Here is a 21,153-nt window from a genome sequence, read left to right as displayed (position 1 = left end):
ATACAGGAGTTTAGATTGCTAAACTGGAATCAGAAAAGACCTGAGTTCAAATCTGCCCTGAGATTCTTACTATCTATATGACCTTGGGCAAGTCACTTAACCTTTATCTGCCTTATTTTCCTCATCTGTAAAATGAGTGTTATAATAAGAGCACCCACATCCCAGAGTTGTGAGAATAAAATGAGGTAATATTCATAAAATGCTATGCAAACCATAAAGCACTATGCTATTTATTGTTGTGATGATGATTAGTATTACAAACAGGACAACTGGCCATCTCTGCATTGGTTCTCTACTTTTAACATACCTTTGTTCAAGTTTTTTCTTATACCTACAACTCCCTCACTTCCAGCTGGCAGTTGGATTTCTACTCCATCTCTGACTCTCATTAAAAATGTTTTCACTCAGTAATGTCTTGGACTTTGCAGAGAACCTAGTTTACACCTTGGTTATACAACTGCTATGCACCAAATTTTTTAAAGTCTATTTGTTTAACAGAAGCAGTATGGTCATAATGGATAGAAAGCCTAATGCTGAAAGATCTAGATTCTACCTCCACCTGTGACACATACTGCCTGTGGGACCCTGGGAAGTTACTTAACCTCTCAGTGGTCATATGCTCTCCAAGAGCACAAGTTTCAGTGCAATTATAAACTTGCTTTGGTCAAGGGCGTCTCTTCACTAAGGAACATCCCTTAGCCAGTTAAATCTCAGGTTGGGACAAAAAAAAAAGAATAGTATAATAAAAATACAGACAGAACATTAGATTTTTTTTTGCCATCCTCTACCTCCAAATGTTTTTTGTTGATTTCAGATGTTAAGAAAGTATCACTGAGTGCATAATACTTCTGACACCACTCCTCTGCTCCAGATGATAGGAATTTAAAGGCTGGTTTGGAGGTACTGGGGAACCCCTCTGTTTCAGTTAGCGGAAGCAATGTGTTCTACAGGCTGTAGATCTCTGGATTGCACAAGTGACTTGGAAGGAAAAGCCTGTGTCCTCGGTCTTGGCATTGAGAAGCACAAGTATGGGACTGTGGAGCCCCACACTCAGCTGGAGTGAATTGAGGAACAGATATCTGACTCCTAAGGGCAATCTCTCACTCCTTCCTCCCACCCCCTCCCATCCCCAGCAGATCAGAGCTCTTGTGTTCTTACCTGGCGCTGTGACAGTCTCTGGGAAAACAATCCCCAAAGATTTATTAGGGAAGACAAGTAATTTTCTGACCATCTATATTGTCTCCAGACCTTCCCCTCCTGGGGCAGAGGGGAGAGTCCCCAGGATGAAGTTCCACATTGTTTGTGCTCTGAGCTCCTCAGAGCAGCTAATCTTCCATTATCTTGGGGGATTCTTCCTCTGACACTGGGAGTAGGGGACAGGAGAAGGCCGTGTTCTCAGAGCTGGACCCTCTAGGCTCTGAATAGAATCTATTTCCTGAACAGAATCCCTACCTCCAAAATTTTTCTGGTCCTAGGGGGGATTTTAGTTTTTGCTCCATATTGTCTATCCCAGGCCTTCTTTCACCATACTCTACAATTGGAACATGGAATGACAAAGTAAAACCAATTGAACACTTACTATATGCCAATACTGTGCCAGGCACATGAGTAAGAAAGATAAGAATGAAATCATCCCTGCTGTGAATGAGTTTCTATTTTATCAAGGGAGAAAAAAATCTATACCAATAGGTGTAAAAACAGTTACACTAAATTCCAGGTCAAAGTGAGGCATGAACATTAGCTGCTCTTCAAGGATCAGGAAAAGCCTAAACTTAGAGAATGTTAATTTCTTTTCAAAATATTTAAAATATTTTTGTTGATATCTTTGGTGCTTATATCACCTACATTTCCCAATGTATCATTCCCCCCTTTCCACCCAGAGGGAAGGACTTATAAGAACTAATAAGAATAAAAAATGGGAAAGAAGAGTTTATCAACATTTAAAACAAGTTTTTGACATTCTGTGCAGTATATCACATTCGTATTGATTGGTATCCAGCTTTCTGAGGACAAGTTCCTCTGCCTTTACTTAACCTTGCTGATTCATTCAATGATGGTGGTGATTGAGTCCATTATTAGCCCCATTCTCAAAACCTTTCTAGTGTGGTAGAATTTTGCTAAGCTTGTGCAAGTGGCACAACCATTGAGAAGCTGGGGTCCCCTTCATGCCATGCTGAGACTTTAGTAGGTCTTCAGCAAAGCAACACACACATACACACACACACACACACACACACACACATTTTAGTCAATCAACTGCATTTATTGTCTACTATGTTCCAAACATTGTGCTAAGTTCTGGCAATATAAAGAAAGGAAAAAGGCAGAACTTCAACAGCTTAGAGTTTAACGGGGAAATGGCATGCAATAACTATATGAAAATAAGCTATATTCAGAATAAAAAAGGAAATAGTAAAATGAGAAGACACTTGATTAAGAGAAGTTGGGAAAGGCTTCCTATGGAACAGTGGTATCAAACATATAGCAACTGAACCACTAAACAATACATTAGATTGCCTGCCACCACATATTGACTTAGAAAACCACAATTTAATATTTTCTATCCTTTATTGTATATATAATATATATATATATATATATATATATATTTTTTTTTTTTTTCCCAATTTCATTTTAGTTTAGTTCTTGCCATAGTATAGCTCCAACTCTGCTGGGGCAGCATGTTTGACATCCTTCTTGTAGAAAGTAGAATTTTATCAGATATTTGAAAGAAACTAGGTTATCCAGGAGGTGGCAATGAAGAGGGAGAACATTTTAGGCAAGAGAGACAACCATCAACAATCCCCGGAACTGAAAGATGGAGTGTCTTGAAGAAAAACAAGGAGGTCAGTGTCACTGTATCAGAGAGTAGATGGTAACATATAAAGTATAAAAAGACTTAGATGTAGGAGGGAGCAAGGTTATGAAGGTCTTTAATGCCAAACAGAAGATTTGTATTTTATCCATGAGATAAACAGCCATTGGTGTTTATTGAATAGGGGGGATGACATGGCTTTCCTGAATCCTATGCTTCAGGAAATTCACTTTGGTGTTTGAATGGATATGTGGAGTGAGTGAGAATGAGGAGTCAAGTATGAAATGGAGCATGCAAACTTAGGTGGAAATAAAAGGGTAATGCTCTGGGCAACAACAGGGAGTTTTGAAAGAAGAGTGGATTCAAGATAAAAGATTATAAGTCCAATTTTTGACTTGTTGAGTTGGTCATACAGTTGAAATACAGTTGAACATCCAGTTGAAAATGTCCAATAAACAATTGGTGATGTAGAACTAGAGCCATATTTTCACTATCTATTACATGGAGAGGTGGTGAAGATCAAGACCCTATCAATCAGAATCACATCAAAATTTCTATTTTCCAATTTCATGATAACTTCAAATTCACCAAGTTCATATTTTGCCAAAATGTTATCTGTAAAGAATTCTAATCAATTGAAGGAGAAGACAAAACAAGGTCCAAATTTGAAAGGAAAGTGGCATTTACTAGATTATCTTTTTATATACAAGCAGGATTCACATTTTAATTCAGTCCAGTTTAAGAAGAATTTATTAGGTGCCTACTATATGAAAAGCCCTGTGCTAGATGTGGAGGATAAAAAGATGAAATTAAAAAAAGTCTCCTCTAAGGGAACTGAGGAAAATGGAACAGCAAGTTGTAGGGAAATTGACTCTATCTTGTGACTCAATTCTGGAGCTAGTTTAGTTTCATTTCTATGCAATTATGGGTTTAGTTCATAATGTCCTCATGTCTTCTGAGAATATTAATTTGTGGGAATTGGGAGAGGACTTTATTCCACTGTTTGAACCTAGCCCTGCATGACTAGGAATCTGGATCAAACTTTACCAATTGCTTAGAGACTCTTAACTGAGGACCTATGCAGACCAGAAACCCAGTTAGATTCAAAGATTGATGCAAGGAGTTTTCTCACAATTATATATCTCAAGAAACCAACATGTCTTATCTGAAAAGTGGCCCCATATGAATCAATCAGTTATTTTTTTCCATGTTTCTTAGATTGAATACAGACATTTGAGGAGAGTGGAACATGTCGTTTTTATTTCAGGGAATTGTACCTGTTTGCTTTCTCCCTCCTAACTTGGAAAGTCCCTAATCTTTCCTCCAATTAGAAATCAGATTACCTAATTTTGTATCCTGGTTGTTTTCTTTTAGTTAATTGGTATTATTTGATTAATTGTTTTTAATGTATAAAAAGTCTGTCTTCCCTGTATTTGGGGTCCAGCGCCACATTAAAAAGGTCTGTCCTTGATTTATAATGCAATTTGTATGCATTGCTTAATAAATTGATATGCTCAGAAGCTTCAACCATTGTTTCCTCAATCATTTCATCTTTCACCCGCCACACCTCCTCTCAAACAGCTTTCATAATATTAGGTGAGCAATAGGTATAGGATAAGTAAAAGGATCCAGAAAAGCAACATTCAAACAGGCAAGCAAATGCAATATGTTTAATGATGTGGGGATATAAACAACTAGAAGGATCAGAAACAATTTTCTGTGGGAAATGGCACATGAATTGAATCTTGAAAAAAGCTTTGAATTCTAAGAGCCAGAAGTAAGGAAGGAGTTTATTCCAGATATGTGGAAAGCCTGGACAAAGGCATGGAAGGAGGAGATAGAATATATAGTATAGAAAATATATTCCTGAGACATCAAATGGGCTGGCAAATAGAGTACAAAAGAGAGAATATTGTGAATTTAGGCTGGAAAGGTAGTTTAATCACAATATTATAAAAGGAGGGCTTAGGAACTCAACTAGTCCCATGTTTGTCCTAGCACTTACGGAACTCCACTTCACTAAGTGGACATGACACGGAAGTGTTGAATTTTCTGTGGCCAATGAGGAGTGGCCAACTTGCTATTTTCCAGCTCTGCTTATTTCTGGGTGGCTTCATCAGTCTATGGGGTATAGTTAGTTTTCTCTACTCTCTCAGAATCCACTTGGAGCCACCATGCTGCTGACAGAATCCTGCCTCTCCCTCAGCTGGTTATAGCTTACCTATTTCTGGTGCTGTGGCCTTGGCATAATGAACAGGAATATGTCCATAAAAATGGATAGAACAGAAAGAACTATGTGATGCTTTACTCCTGACATAAAAACAATGAAAATTTTCTTTTAATTTATGTAAGATAGTTGATCAGGTGAGACCCAAAGTCTATTGATGCTTCTCCTCCCCCCTCCCATCCCCAATCAACTTGATGAGATTGATCCCTAAAAGCAGTCATCTGAAGGGCACCTCCCAGGAAAGTGGATTTGTGCACAGCTGTTTTGCTGATTGAACTTCAGAGATTGGGGCTTCTTCTTGATGATGGTTGGTTGAAGTTTAAGAGGAATGAAACTACTCATCACTTTCTTCCTATTTACTTTCCCTCAAGCTTTTTCCCTCTTGGAATTCCAGACCAAAGTATATTAAAGGTTGGAGGGGAAAGAATTTATTTTTATCCCCTGCAACCCAAAGTCCCATTTGCCTTTTTGTGCTTTTCTGTTTCTTTTTTCTCAGATTGTCCACTACTGAATTATCTCACAAGTATTTCTAATTTACTCACGTAATTTAGATAGGTGGGATGATATAGTGCAGAGGTGTCTACTGTGACAAGTGGCCCCACAATAATTTCTAGTTACAAATGATTAAAATCTAATTGAAAAATATTTAACAAAATAAACAAAAACCCAATTCAACACAGCTAACATTAATGTATAGTTTTCTAGGTCTATATGAGGTCAACAGGGATCCATTTCTATTTGAGTTTTATACCACTGGTGTAACGTACACAGAGTTGGTATGTGGGTAGGAAGAACCGATCTTAATTCACCATTGTAGTATACTATGTGGACAAGTCACTTGGTTTTCAGTTCCACAGGCAACTTTTTAAGGCAGTTGCAGAAGAGGTGTTGATTTTCATTGAATGAGGGAGTTCCTCTAATGGAGCTGTATATAGTAATTAAATTATAGATTCAGTTAAAAAAACTAACAAAACTCTTGAGAAAAATATTTTGTAAATAGTAAGGTTCTATAAAATGTGTAATATTGGTGATAATTGTAATTGTCAAATGAATAATAGAAAAGGCAAATTGTCTCAAAGGAACGGTCCTCATTCATCTGGATTTGGAATTCTATGTCCACATCTTACATTACTTGACCTTGAAAGCTCAGGACCTTGCAAATAAATGCTAGGTTGCTCAAATGTGCCAGGAGAAGAAAGAGGGAGTGTATGAAGCAAAAGTTTGCCCAATTCTGGGAGAGCTACAGGTCAGTAGGGGACTGGTAGGCAAAGTGACAAAATGATGAAAATGTGTTCTGAAGAGATATTAGGTACTGCAATTTAATCTGTAGGGATCAAATGTTGGAGACTGAAGGGCTCTTTGATCCCTGTGGATATAACATGGATAGTGACTCGTGGAAATGAATTGAGAACCCACATTAAGGGTTTGGGATTCCTTGGAGTAGTAGAGTCTGGTACTTCAGATTAGGATAGCTCATATTCTCCCTACCAGAATTGGAAGAAGCACCTGGCTAGAGTGAGACTCGGGTCTTCCTGAGGCTAAGGGAGAAATCTTTGACTCTTCTCTATTACTTCAATCAGTCCAGAGTGGAAGCCAATTCCAAAGCAGAGTGGGTGTTTCACAGTAGAGGAGTAAGTGATGATTCACAGATGCTGCTCTAGATGTTCAAAGCAGGGAGAGAGATTCCTAGAAGCCAGAAAACTCAAAGGTGGTTTCATGGAGGAGGGAGGCCTTATTCTGGACTTTGAAGACTGGCTAACATTTGAAAGAAACTAAGGGAGCAGATGAGGGAATTCAAGACTGAGAAAAAAGCATAAGTAGAGGAAAGGAGGCAGGCATGACAATTATGTTCTACCAAGGTTTGAGATAAAAGAATAAGACCCTTAAATGTTAACTCTCAGAGAAGGAAAATTAATATGAAAATTTAAACTCATATTTGTTTGTTGATGGAATAGCCATAATCTACATCTAGTGGGTATGGGACATGAAGAGAAGAGCCAACTTAAGAATGGGGTATTTCTAGAAGCAATCTTCCCCACCCTTACCCTATGCCCCAGGGTCTCAGACACTGACTAACTTTCTTAGATGTTTGGTATTTAAAAGATTCCCAGGAAATAGTTTAGTCTTCTTGTACTTTACCCATTATTTTTCCCCAGGGACTCTTAAATGTGCATCCCCTTATGGTACAACCCCAGGGCTCATAATGGAAGTAGTCAAAATTTCTTGACATCTTCATTTGGTTACTACACAGACAATTCATGGTCCTGGGTTACCTCTCCCTAGCATCACATTTCCATGTGATCCCCACCAACATATTCTGGGTCTATTTCTTCCATACTCTCTCTTTCCTGTGTTTCATCCCCTCACAACCTGAAGTGATAATAAGCTATAGTTGTAGAAATTGTAGAATCACAAACTTAGAATTCAATTAAATTTGACAAATATATATTAATTTACCATTATTAAAGAGTTACCTTACAGAGCATCTAGTCCAAGATCCCATTCAGAACTACAATTTGCTCATGTCTAATAAATGGTCAAATAACTTCTGGTTGAACACTTCAAGTGATGGGGAGAGCAGCACATCCCAAGGTAGTTCAATCCATTTCTGGGAAAGTTCTAATAGTTACAGCAATCTTCATCAAATTAGATCAGAATATATTTCTTTTAACTATTGGACCTAGTTCTTCCTTCTGCAGAAAGAAAAAGCATTTATGGGATCTCCTGTCATATGCAATCCTTCAGCTACTCTCTGAAGATAGAAATAATGTTCTGCACATATCTACTTTTCCCCAGTCTGCTCATGATCTATATCTCTAAGGTTGTCATATGATATAGTTCATTGTTGAAACTTTCCTTTTACTGATTATTCCCACTGAAGTGTAACATCTGATAACATTTGATTGTGTCACAAAGACCCCAGGGATGATTGATCCACCATGCTCTCTACTTTTCAGACTTGACACTTCAACCCAGCTAAAGCCCAAAATTTAATAATGCCTTCTGTGGACCATTTATAGGTAGCATTCACACAGTACTTTAATGTTTACAGAGTACTTAACAAACATTATCTCTTTTATCTTCACAACAACCCTGGGAAGTGGGTACCATTATTCCCATTTTACAGATGAGTAAACTGAGGCAGAAAAGTTTATTGACTTGCCCAGCATAAGAGGGTCTGGAGCCAGATTCAACTCATGTTTTCCTAACTCCAAGCCTAGCATTCTATCCACTTCACTGCCTTTAAGAACTGTTATAATTAGTACAGGAACTACTTTGACTAGCAAAGGCCTCTTCTTATTCCAAAGAAAATTTTCAGAACTCCCTAAAAATAATAAGGAAAATAAAACCATATTTTTAAAACTGGAAGTTTAACTATTTTCTACTTATTGCACTGGTGCTGAAGTTTTATGTGAAGACAGAATGAACTCTCCAGCTTATCAACGGGTGGCTGGGAAGAGAAGACAAAAGATTTGCCAAACTGGCATTTAGGTTCCTAGGGTCTGGCGTCATCTAATGTCATTGTCTGCAAAGCTATTCCTGTTGGAGACTGTCCTCTTTCTTCATTAAACTTTATTCCTTTTCCGTTCCTTAAGCTCCAAGAAGACTAATAAATTAATAGATATGTCAATGACAAAATGATTGAGAAACACTGCTTAATATTAATCCTGGGAACCTGCATTACTGTCTGAGCTGAGATCATGGGGCCCCAATCCTTAGCAGAGAAAACCCATCTTAGCAGAAATCCCTTAGTAGTAATAATAGAAAACCTCACTGAGGTGTAGTTGCATGGAACCCCAAAGTTCCCACCTCCAGAGTCACTAATTCCCTTTGCTTTTCACTCCTTCAGGGTCCTACATAACAAATTACTTTTCTGTGGAGACAATCTTAAAAGATTGATTCCTCATTTTGAAATATTTAGAAGGGACAGATACAAGTCTATTAAATATCAAATAAAGGAACATGGCATTGTTCATTGAATGGCATGACACTAGAGTTAACCAGTTCCTGCTCCCCCCCCCCCAACCCCTTTGACCTCAACTTAAGTTCAAAAGATGTAGTTTAAGGAAAATATAAATCCTTCTAAACACAAAGTAGGATGTCGGTGATAATCCTCACACAGCTTCTTATCTTTTTTAAATTATATAAATCTCTGGAGTTGTTTCCTCATCTGGAAAATGAAGATGTAAATTGACCATCATTCTCAGTTCAAAAAATCATTAATTTTGTTATTTTGAACTATGAAATCAGATTTTCAGCGTAGAAAGTCATTCAGAGTTTTTTTTTTCAGAGTTTTTCAGAGTCCCTTCCTAGTTTCCTTCCTAATTTAACCTATGCTTGATTACTAGCCCCTTCTACAACATTCCCAACAAATGGCCATTTAGTCTCTGCTTGAAGACCCCCAGTATGGAGAACTTGCTACCTTATGAGGCATCATTATCTTACTTTTGGCAGATTTAATTTTCTGAAAGTTTCTCCTTAGTTAAAACCTGCCTCTCTGTAACTTCTGTTCCTTGCTTTGAGTTTTGTTCTCTAAGGAAGGGCTTCTTAAACTTTTTCCACTTATGACCCCTTTTCACATTTCTGCTGCCTTCCTTGGCTTTACATTGCCCTGAGAGCACAAGCAGTGCAAAGTATGCATCCTTTGTGTTCAGAACCAAGGCTGCAGTGAAGTTGCCTGATGCAACACAGGCAAGCACTACCAGCAACATCTCCAATTCATTACATATCTGATTTTTAATTAATTTTTGGTCATTGTGTGTTCAGAAATGTTTTACTGTTGCCAAATTTTTCACAACTCCATATGGAACCATGACCCACAGTTTAAGAAGAGCTGCCTAAGGCCAAGCCAAATGAATCTTTCACTCTACAGACCTTCAGATATTTGAAAAGAGGTGTAATATTGGTGGAAAGTTTTTTTTTCTACATATTAAACATATAGATTACACATTTTTTCACAGATTCTCATCTTCCATGACTTTTTTTTTTCCTTTAGTAGTCTTCTCCCTCTTCCCTGGATATAGTCTAATTCATCAATAACCTTCCTATCAGAACTAGACACTAATCATGCATTATATTCTAACCAAGGCAAAGTGTTATGAACACATTACTTCTAATAATGAAGCCTAAGATAGAATTGGTTTTCTTGACCATATTTATAATCCCCTAACTCTATCTGGTATTTTTCAAATGAATTGTTGTCTAGGTACAAATCTGTCTTTTACTTATGACCTTTAGCTTTAATGATTCTTTTTTAAGTTTTATAAATGTATTTATAAATATATTTTCTTTTTATATTGCAAATATTTCCAAATGATTCCCACTGATTTACAAGCCTTTTGTAACCAAATAAAATGAATAATTCAAATCAGTAATATAGCAACCTCAACTGAAAACACATGTAACATTTCATATCGGGATCACCCCTCTATCCTCTATTTAAAAAAAATAATGCAAATCTATTTTCTTTCCTTCTGAGCTCTGCTACAATGGGAAAAAGGAAAACAAATTTATTAAAACAAACATGAATAGTCAAGCAAAAGTTCCCTGTGGTAGTTGTATACAAAAATATTTGTCCCATTCTATAATCTGTCACCTCTCTGTAAGTGACAGCATGTTTCATCATCATATTGAGCCCTCTGAAATGATGAGTGGTCATTATATTGATCATAGTTCTTACAGATTTCAAAGCTTTTTGTTTTTATAGTGTTATTGTTATTGTATAAACTGTTCTCTTGAGTCTTCTCTTTCACTCAGCATAGGTTCATAAAAGTCTTTAAAACTGCTTATTGCTATAATATTGAAGTGAGTACAAATTTTGCTTCTAGCCCTGCTCACTTCACTCCTACTTTCGTAGTGGAAAAATCAGCAGAAACTAAGGGAAGATATTAGGGAATCATTTGTGATAAATTAATGTAATGGAGTACTACTGTGCTATAAGAAATAAGGAAATTGATTACTTCAAAAGGATACGAAAAGGTTTATATGAATGATGCTGCTGATTTTCTTCAATATAAGAGCTAGTCTTCACATTTCTCTCTATTAAATTTGGTCTTAACTCAAAATTTTTATTTGCTCTAAAAGTTCAATATGAGTCAATTTAAAGCCAAAAAAGCTAATGATATCTTGGACTGCATTAAAGGGGAAGAGGCCCACAACAAGAGAGGTAATAGTTGTACTCTGACCCAGTGAGACCACAGCTGGACTATTGCCTTCTACTCTGGTCACCATATTTTAAAGAGAAAAGAAATGCGGCCTGTTGGTGAATGTGCAGAAGAGGATGAATAGAATGGGTGAGATGACTGGATAATGTGTCATGTGAACTAGTTAAAGGAACTATGTTGGTTTGCCTGTAGAAGAGAAGATTTAGAAAGATAAGAGAGGGGCATCTTAGTAGTCTTGAAGAGTCACAGGGGTACTGTGACAGAGGGGTTAAACCTGCTCTCCTTGGTCCCAACACAGCAACAAGTGGAAGTTCCAAAGAAACTAATTTAGATTTGATGTCAGGTTAAAGTTGGGAGTGTTGTAGAGAAGATTCTTGGTCAGATATAGTTTGAGTTCTAAGTACTCAGATGTCCTTTCTAGCTCTTTGATTCTGTGGTTCAGTGAGGAAGGCTTTAATTCTAACCTGTGGTCTTATTTCAGGATGACAGTTGTTATCTCAAGTATACCTCCTATTATGATGCAATCTGCAAGTTTGATCAACATGGTTTCTATGACAATTCAAGTTTCTGTTAAAAAGTACAGTGCTAAGGGGAAAACCTCAGGGCATTTTATTAGAGACTTGTCTCCAGGTTTTCTTTTACCCATTAGGGAATACTTTTCAAAACAGACTAAGTTCTGTTAAAATTGATTACCTGAAACAAAACAGAAACTGAGGACAAAGTTACTAAGATGTCTATGATTTAATTTGCAAAGCTAGCCTTTGCATATCAAAGCAGGTCACCTGACTCCTCCGAGGTCAGAGACAAGGAGTGATTTACAAAGCTGATTTTTATAACAAAAAAAGAGGAATAAAAAAATGACAGAAATGTGTTTTAAATATGATTCAATTGGAAAAGGCAGCTCACCTGACTAGTTAGCTTCTCCCAGACTTTCTTAATCCTGTCCTACAGGTGGTGCCTTTTTAAACCAGAAAGTGTAGTGGGAAAGAGGAGCTTGTGGTCCATGGTTAGCAGTCATCCTCCATGTTCTGCAGCTCAAGAGAAAAGGAGTTCTCTCCACTAAGACTGGAAAGAGAAACTTATCCTCTAGCTAACTTTTCTCCAGCTGCCAGAAAGGGGAACTTAGACTTTGGTCACCCCTCCCTCCTCCTTTCTGCCAGAAAAGGTAATTTAGTTTTTTCAAAGAGTAATCCTATGATTATTTTATTTGGTCTTACTCTAAATTATCTGCTATTAAATGATAAAGTCTTCTCAATCTAGCTATTCACTAAATCTGTAGGTAACCTAGACTTAAGAGACTATTTATATTAGTCTGGCTTAGCTGTTAGGGTTAGCTTTTCCTAAAGAAGGGAGCTTAATCCTATAATCAAACTAAAAATAAATCAGAGTAATAAAAAATAGCTGACTTCCTTTTCAGTTCAAAGTTGAAAAGAAAAGATTGAGAGAAGGCTCAGCATAGAGAGCCAAGGAGTCAATGTAACCGAGAGGCAAATATCTTGCCTCTGATGAGACTCCCTAGGGCCACCTTCATGTCTTGGTTTCTCAGGCTATAGATGAAAGGGTTGAGCATTGGAGTTACCACTGTGTATACCACAGAGGCCACAATGTCTTTGGTGGGGAAAGTAGATGAAGGGCAGAGATACACACTGAAAATTGTACCATAAAACATACAGACCACAGAAAGGTGAGAGCCACAAGTGGAGAAGGCCTTTCTCCTGCCACCCCCTGAGGATGGCATCCTAAGGACGGCAGAGACAATGCAGACATAAGAGACCAGAGTGCATAGGAAGGGAACTGTCATAACTGGGCCACCTGCAACAAAAACCATTAATTCATTTAGACGGGTAGGAGAGCAGGAAACTTTCAACAAGGGACTGATGTCACAAAAAAAGTGAGATATTTCCCCTACCACACAGAAAGAGAGTTTTGCCATGAGCAAAGTGTGTAACAGAGCATGGAGATTAGTGATCACCCAGCACACACTCACCAGAAGGACACAGAGCTGGGGGCTCATGGCTGTGCTATAATGGAGTGGGTGGCAAATGGCCATGTAGCGATCATATGCCATCACAGCAAGCAAGAAGCTGTCCATGTCCCCAAAGCAAAGAAAGAAATACAGCTGTGTCAGGCACCCTGTATAGGAGATGGTGTGAAGCTGCATATACAAGTTATGTAGCATCTTCAAGACTATACTGGAGGACAGACCAATGTCAGCAAAGGAGAGAGTGGCCAAGAAGAAATACATAGGGGTGTGGAGGCGAGCTTCAGAGATGATGGCAAGGAAGATGAGCACATTCCCTGCCATGGTGACCAGGTACATGCACAGAAACAATCCAAAAAAGAGGTGTTGCTGTTCTGGCCACTGGGAGAGCCCCCGGAGAAAAAACTCAGAGACACTGGTCTGATTTCCATGTCCCATGTCATTGACTTGTTAAGGGGTCACAAAACAAAAGACCTAAGAAAATAAAGGAACTTTCCTTAAATATATTACAGAAAGGAGTGGAAAGAGCTAGACTAAGAATTAGGATACTGGGTTCCATAGAAAATCCATTGGTGCCTTCATGCTGCTGATTCCATCCCCTCATATCTCCTTTGGGAGCTCATTTGGTTGACCATTCCTCTCTCCTTTTCATCTTCAGTCTCTCTGCAAATACTATTTTGCCACTGCCTATATATGTGTTCAGAATTCCCTTACCCTGAAAAAATCTCTTAGCTGCTATCTCCCTCAAACTAATGTCCTTTATTTCTATTCCCTTTAACTACTTACCTCCTAAAAAACAAAAAAGTAGAGTAAATTCACTATCTACATTCCTGTCTTTCTCTAATCCTTTAAATAGAGTACCTAGACTCCACTGCAAAGAATGGTACTGAGGTCAGAAGGCTTTTCTGAAGTGGTCTGTAGATCAGTGCTATTTTTGTACAAATCTTTCTCTAATTCTATCTCAGAGGTCAACAAGAGAAAATACAGTAAGAATATAAGTATTTTACTATTATCTTATGAAGGAAGACCAGGGCTGCTCCATTTTATCAGTATTGAGTAAGCACTATTGCTGTGGAGCACAAAAATCGGGGGACTGATGCAGAGTGAGGCTGAAGCCCTCCTAAAAAGCTTGATGACACAGGTCAGGAAGACCTGACACACTATCTGTGTGACTCTTGACATGTCACTTAACTTATGTCTGTTTCATTTTCCTCAATTGCAAAATGGGGATTTTTTTAGAAGCTACTTTCTAGGGTTATTGTGATGATCAGAATGATATAGTATTTTAAAAGTGCTTGGCACAGTGTCTAGAATATAGTAAGTACATGCTTAATAAATGTTTGCTTCCTTTACTTGAGTCCTTTTCTCCCTGGTGCCTTTTCTGAAGAGAGGAAACCCCAATGGCCATCAGAAGCACCTTAATCAATTAGAAAACTTTAAAATACAGGGAAGTGAAGAAAATCTTAAAAAATAAAACATCCAATTAGGATGCAGTTTAGCTATGCATCTTCTGGATTTTATTTTCTTGGAGAGTTCCCCAAGGCACTTTCAGGCTTAACAATTTGTCCAGAGTGGTACAGATAGTATGTTTCATAGGCATGGTTTGAATCTAGTATCTTTTAACTATAACACCAGATTACAATTCACTATGCTCCACATCCCTTTCTTAATAATTATAATAATGATAATAATAAAGATCAAGAACCAAAACAAGAGGAACTAACATTTACTAAGGGTCAAGCACTGTGCTAAGTACTTCACAGACATTGCATTTCTCACAACTACCCTCAGAGATGGGTGTTATTGATATTGAAATCTTATTTATAAATCATTAATTAAATTAATCATATATGTAGCATTTTAGAATCCAGCCTCATTAGAGATTTTGTGTGTGTAGAGTGGGTTCATGTGTGTGCTTGAATACTTTGGAGTTTGCAAAGAGAAACAACATCATAGAGAGAGCAGAGAGCCTGTCTTGGATATACTTTGTCTTAGAGTTAAGAAAACTAACTTTGGGTTCTAGTCCTGCTTCTGGTCTTGTGACTCAGAGCACCTTCCTTAACCTTCCAATGCCCCTGGTAACAGTCTAAGACTAGATGGTTAACATTTGCTCATCTGCGATGGTAGAGGGAGTCTCTTACCTAGAGTTACCTACATGGATGAAATTACAGGTCTGGACAAAAAAGAAAAGTTTTGCAAAATACCTTGTAAGCATTATCTCCCTTGATCTTTACAATAACCCTTTGGGGGTAGATACCTTAGTAATTATTCTTCCCATTTTATAGATGAAGGGAACTAAGACTGAGAAAAGTGAAGTGATTTCCCAATGGTTGCACAGAAAGTAAATATCAGTTGAGGAAATTGTACGAAGGTCTCCCTTGGAGCCAAGTTCAAAACTTTCCACAGTGCTCAGTTCTACCTCTAAGCCTTTGCTCAGGCTATTTCTTCAGCTTGAAATGCTTTCCTCCACCTCTCTGCCTGTCCAAACCTTAGCTGTCCTTCAAAGTCCAGAACCTGTTCTGTCTTTCCCAAGAAACCTTACTTATGAGCCCCATCTCTGAGCTCTGAGCATCTAGTGTTTATAACCCATATTTAGTTCTTATTTTCTATTGCCTGGATGTTTGACTGCTAAAGAAATATGTGCTGAAGTTGGAGTCAGGCTCTGATATTTTTCAGACCAGTACCTTAGCTCAAATTCTAGTGTGCCTGAATCAGGAAGAAACATTCTGGTTAGTCTGTAGTAGGTTGGTCAACTGAGAGTTAGTGGAATACCAAACAATAAGGAGATCTCTCTTATTTGGCAATTTAATTCTCTCCCATAGCTTAATCTCCCATAGCTTACCATACTCCCACACTAAAAATCAACACTTAAAATTATGTCTCTGTTTCTAGTCCTGACTATTTTCCTGCACTCCTGACATATTTCCAAACTGACCACAGGACAGCTCCATCTGGATTCCAACTGCCATTTCAACTTCAACATGTACAAAATCAACATTATCACCAGTTGCTCAAAACTGACATGTGACATTGCTACTTTTTTCAGTGGCAGCACCATTCACCTGGCCTCCCATGTTCAAACTTTGGGAGTTTTCTTTGACTTTTTCCAGTCTCTCATCACTTTCCTCTCATGACCAATCTGGTGAATGATAATGTCAAATCCACTTTTAACATCTCTAGGATCTGTCTCTCCTTCCCAATTTCCACTGTCTCTGAGTACAGGTCTATATTACCATTCTTCTGGACTATTGTGCCAGCCTCCTCATTGGTCTTCCTCTTTCTACTTTCTCTACCCTTTCACCCACCCTTCATTACCATACTCCTACACTAAAAGTCCGTAATAAGTCCACAATATCTAAAGGGTCAAGTTAAAATTCCTTAGTTTAACATTCAAGACTCACCACAATATTCTGCAATATTTATAGCTTTAACTCATGCTATTCTTCATGATATATTTGACTTGATAGGCAGCTAGGTGATACAGGAGATAGATTGCTGGACTTGCAATCAGAGAAGACCCGAATTCAAATCTTTCCTGAGTCATTTACTATCTCTGTGACCCTGGACAAGTCATGTAACCTTTGTCTACCACAGTTTTCTCACCTATGAAACAGAAACAAGAATAGTGCTTGTGTCCCAGGAAAAAATTAGATAATATTTTTAAAGTGCTTTGCAAATCTTAAAGTGCTTTAAAATGCTAGATACTATTGTTGTCATCACCATCATCACCATCACCATAGTCATCATTATTGTTGTTGTTGTTGTATTAAACTGGCTTATTGGTCATCCCTTTGTAGATTCTGTACTTTACTCCTATCATACCTTTGCTGAGATTGTTTCTGATACTGGGAATTCCCTTTTGCCCATTTAATTTCTACATGATCTCTGAAGCTTGTTGAAAATGTCCTCATGTCTACAATCAGTAATATCTTGGAATTCTTTATATCTTGCGTATACACTTGCCATGTGCTATGTTTTTAGTCTAATTGGTTAACAGAGACAGCATGATAGGGAGCACAGCTCTAAGTCAGCTCTATCTCTCACACACAGATGTAGTCCAGGCAAGGCATTTAATCCCTCAGTGCCCTCAAGCAACTAGGACAATAAGTTTCAGAACAATTACAAACCTACATTGGTCATGGGAGTCTTTTTGATGGGAGATCCCTACGCCACTTAAATCACAGGCTGGAAACCCCCCAGAAAGTGAGGTGGAGAGACAGACAGAAAGATTGATAGCTATCATTCGTTACCTCCAGCTGTTCTGTGTTGATTTCAAATGCTGAGAAATTGTCACTGAGGGGACAATGTCTTCTGCCACCTTTCTTCTCCAGATGATAGGAATTCAAGGGCTGGTTGGGGGATATAAGGGACCTCCCTTGACTCAAGGAGAAGATGAAACATGTTCCACAGGCTGTGGATCACTGGACTGGGCAAGTGACTTAAAAGAAAAAGTCCTCATCTTTAGTTTTGGCATTTAGAAGCATAAATGTGGGGCTATAGAGCCCCACACTGAGCTGGGATGAAATGAGGAGCAGGTGGTGGTTCCAAAGTGCCTTTCTTCCACTCTGCCTCCCCTCCTCCCACCCCCAAACAGATCAGAGCTCCTATCTTATTAACTGGCACTTTGAAGGTCTCTGGGAAAATATTCCCTAAAGATTCATTAGAGAAATGACAAGTAATACCCTGACCATCTATGTCCCCTCCAGATCTTTCCCACCTGGGACAGAGGGGGGGGTCCCCAGGATGGAGTTCTACAGTGAGGGACCTAATGCATTGTCCATTCTCTAGGCACCACAGAGCAGTTAATTTGGGGTTCTCTTGGGGTATCACCACTTTCTTCTATTAACACTTAGAGTAGGAGATAATAGAACACAGTGTTCTCAGAGTTTATCCATTGGCCTCTGAATAAAATCTAGTTCCTCAACAGAATCCCTTTCTCTGTTCCTATTGTGGTCCTGAGGGATTCTAGGTTATTACTTCACACTGTCTATCCCAGACCTTTTTTCACCATGCCCTATACCTGAAATCTGAAACTCTTGGGTAAAACTACCAAATTAATCAATCAATTAATAAATATTTGTTTAGCCCCTACAATGTGTAAAGACTGTGCTAGATACAGGGTAAGAAAGATAAAAATGAAGTAGTCACTGCTAGACAATATCTATAACAATAGATTTTTAAAAAATGACAAACTAAATTCCAGGCATGGTTACTTGTAGCTTCAGGGATCAGGAAAGGTCATCATGCAGTCATCAAATCTGCTTTTACATCAAATAGACTTACTATGGAGTCTGAATGAAGATTGAGCCAAACTATTTGCTCTCTTTTTTTTGGTTTTTTTTTTTTGGTTTTGTTTCTTCTTTCTCATGATTCATTCCATTGGTCATAATTCTTCTTTACAACCTGACTATTGTGTAAATAAGTTTAATGCAAAGTTATATGTAAAAGGTATATTAAATTCCATGCAGTCTGGGGGAGGAGGAGGAGAAGGTGAGGAAATAAAAGAAAAAAATAGACTTACAGAATCTTAATTTGTTTTTGAAAAAATTTAAATGTTCTTATTGTTAACTTTGGCTGTTATATTACCTACATTTCCCAATGTATCCTTTCTCCCTTAAATCCCCTCCCAGAGACACATCCCTTCTAAAAAGAATAAAATGGGAAAAAAGAATTCCCCAAAACCTTTTTTTAAAGCTTAAGATTCTATGCAATGTATCATATCCATATTGCTTGGTATAAGACTCTCTGAGGACAAGTTCCTCTGTCTTCACTTAACCTTGCTTATTTGTGCATGATGGTGACTGGATCCATTGAACTTCATACTCAAAACCTTTCTCATGTGGCAGAATCTTGCTAAGCTTATGAAATTGACACAGCCATTTAGAAGGTGGGGTCTTCTGAATGCCATGCTGAGACTTTTTAGTAGGTCCATAGCAAAGCAAGTCTCTCTCTCTCTCTCTCTGTCTCTCTCTCTCTCTCTCTCTCACGTACACATGGTGGGAATATATAAATGTATATGTGTATATGATGAGGGCACAGTCTCTGGGAACCCCTTGAACCCTTGAACTCTCCTTGAATCTTGCCACTCGACCTGGCCTTGGCCTGAGGCTATAACCATTAAGCCCAAATGCCTACCTTGCCCAGTCCTCTATTGTCCAGCTGTTTCCCACCCTTAATCCTGTTTCCCATCCTTAATCCTGATCAAAATATCTATACCCTAGCTCTGTTACCCTAGCCCTTCATGGTCTGTCATTTCCATATAGCCTTCAGCTATTTCCCCCACCCTGGAGTCTGACCTTGCCCTTAAGTCCCTCCCTAGACCCCTCTTCCGGTCACCCCAGACCACCCCTCAATCCCTCCCACAACCTTTGTGTATATAATCTCCATCTTGCCTCCATGAGGGTGGTCAGAACCAATCTAGCTCAGATGGGTCTGGCCCTTTTTCCTTACAGGCGTCGCAAGGGGTGGGATCTCTCGGGGCAGGCTTATTTGGCTAACTCTTAATAAACTTTATCCCTTCCCTTGGCTGAGAAGGCTTGAGTCGAATTCTTTCGGCAGGACCCGGCGTGTCGGTACTTTGGGGTGTCGAGCACCTCTCACCCCAAACCCTCATCATATATGAATAATATGTATTTACTAATGTATAAATATACAGATTTTTGTTGTTCATTTCAGTCATCTCTGACTCTTTGTGACCCCATTTGGAGTTTTCTTTGCAAAAATACTGGAGTGGTTCACCATTTCCTTCTGAAACTCATTTTATAGATGAGAAAACTGAGCCAAACAGGGTTAAGTGACTTACCCAGTGTCACACACCCAGTAATTGTCTGTGGCCTGATTTGAACTCAGGAAGATCAGGATTCCTGACTTCAGACCCAGCAGTCTATCCAGTGTGCCACCTAGCTGCCTCAATATACAGATACCTATACATATACGCATATAACACATAAATACAATGTATAGATATATAAACATATGTTATTCCTATATACATGCATATATGTACATAGGACACACAATAAAATTATGCATAAATACATATAGATTAGATAGAGATGATATAGCTATAGATATGACCACAATTAAATCTTAGTGATATACGCCATATATCCCTAAAGTTTCTCTGATCTCCTTCAAGTCAAACCTAAAACTCCCTTTCTATAGCAAACCTTTATCAGTCTCTCTTAATATTGGTGACTTTCTTTGACTGATTATCTCCCACTTATCCTGTACATAGTTTGTTTATATATAAATGTTTACATGTCATCTCTCCCTTTAGACTATGAGCTCTTTGAGAACAGGAATGCTTTTTAAAATTTTCTTCTGCAAACAGACCTATGTATCCTCCATTCATTACAAAAATCAACTCTCAACTGATTCAACCATACCTGCTAGCTCTCATCGTATATCTCCTCTTCTCCCTTGTGGGTAACTTCCTTGCAAATAATATAGTGCCACTACACTGGCTTTTTTGCTGTTCTTCACATCCACCACATATCCCAACTCGGCATGGTACTGGCTGTCACCCATGCCTAGAATATTCTTTCTCCCCATTCCTGACTTAAATTCCCTGGGTTCCTTCAGCATTAAGATCAAATTCCAACTTTTGCTATATACCTTTTCTAGTACCCTGCTTCCCTCTAAGCTTATCTTCCATTTACACTCTCATTATCTTGTACATAAGCAGTTATTTGCATATTGTCTCTCCCACTAGAATCTGGGCTCCTTAAGATCAGGGACTGTGTTTTTACTTTTTTTTGCAGCACAGTGCTGATGCCTAGTAAGCACTTTAGAATGTGTGTTAGTTGACTGATATTATTGTTCTAAATATTTAGGTATTTTATTTTAGTAAAAAATATTTTATAGTTTTATTTATACAGGTCATGAATGTGTAGGTCAGTTCCTAGATGTCTAATATACTTTATTGTTATCATGAATGGGAATTCCCTTCTGATCTTTTTCTTCT

At 38.2% G+C, this 21,153-nt stretch overlaps 1 protein-coding gene and 1 pseudogene across 1 annotated transcript; both read right to left on the bottom strand.

The window, feature by feature from the left end:
* LOC118841651 overlaps positions 1 to 21,153 on the bottom strand; it is a 1,013,973-nt pseudogene that overhangs the window by 59,018 nt on the left and 933,802 nt on the right.
* LOC118841658 (olfactory receptor 1N1-like) lies at positions 12,678 to 13,625 on the bottom strand. Its single transcript, XM_036749233.1, has one exon. The coding sequence runs from the start codon at positions 13,623 to 13,625 to the stop codon at positions 12,678 to 12,680; it is 948 nt and encodes a 315-aa protein (XP_036605128.1).

Source organism: Trichosurus vulpecula, chromosome 3 (genome assembly GCF_011100635.1).
Source record: "Trichosurus vulpecula isolate mTriVul1 chromosome 3, mTriVul1.pri, whole genome shotgun sequence".
Taxonomy (NCBI): Eukaryota; Metazoa; Chordata; class Mammalia; order Diprotodontia; family Phalangeridae; genus Trichosurus; species Trichosurus vulpecula.
This window is presented reverse-complemented; position numbering and strand designations above follow the sequence as displayed.

What these genes read in the sequence shown, in the direction of transcription:
- LOC118841658 (XM_036749233.1), bottom strand. Translation starts at nt 13,625, where the DNA reads ATGGGACATGGAAATCAGACCAGTGTCTCTGAGTTTTTTCTCCGGGGG.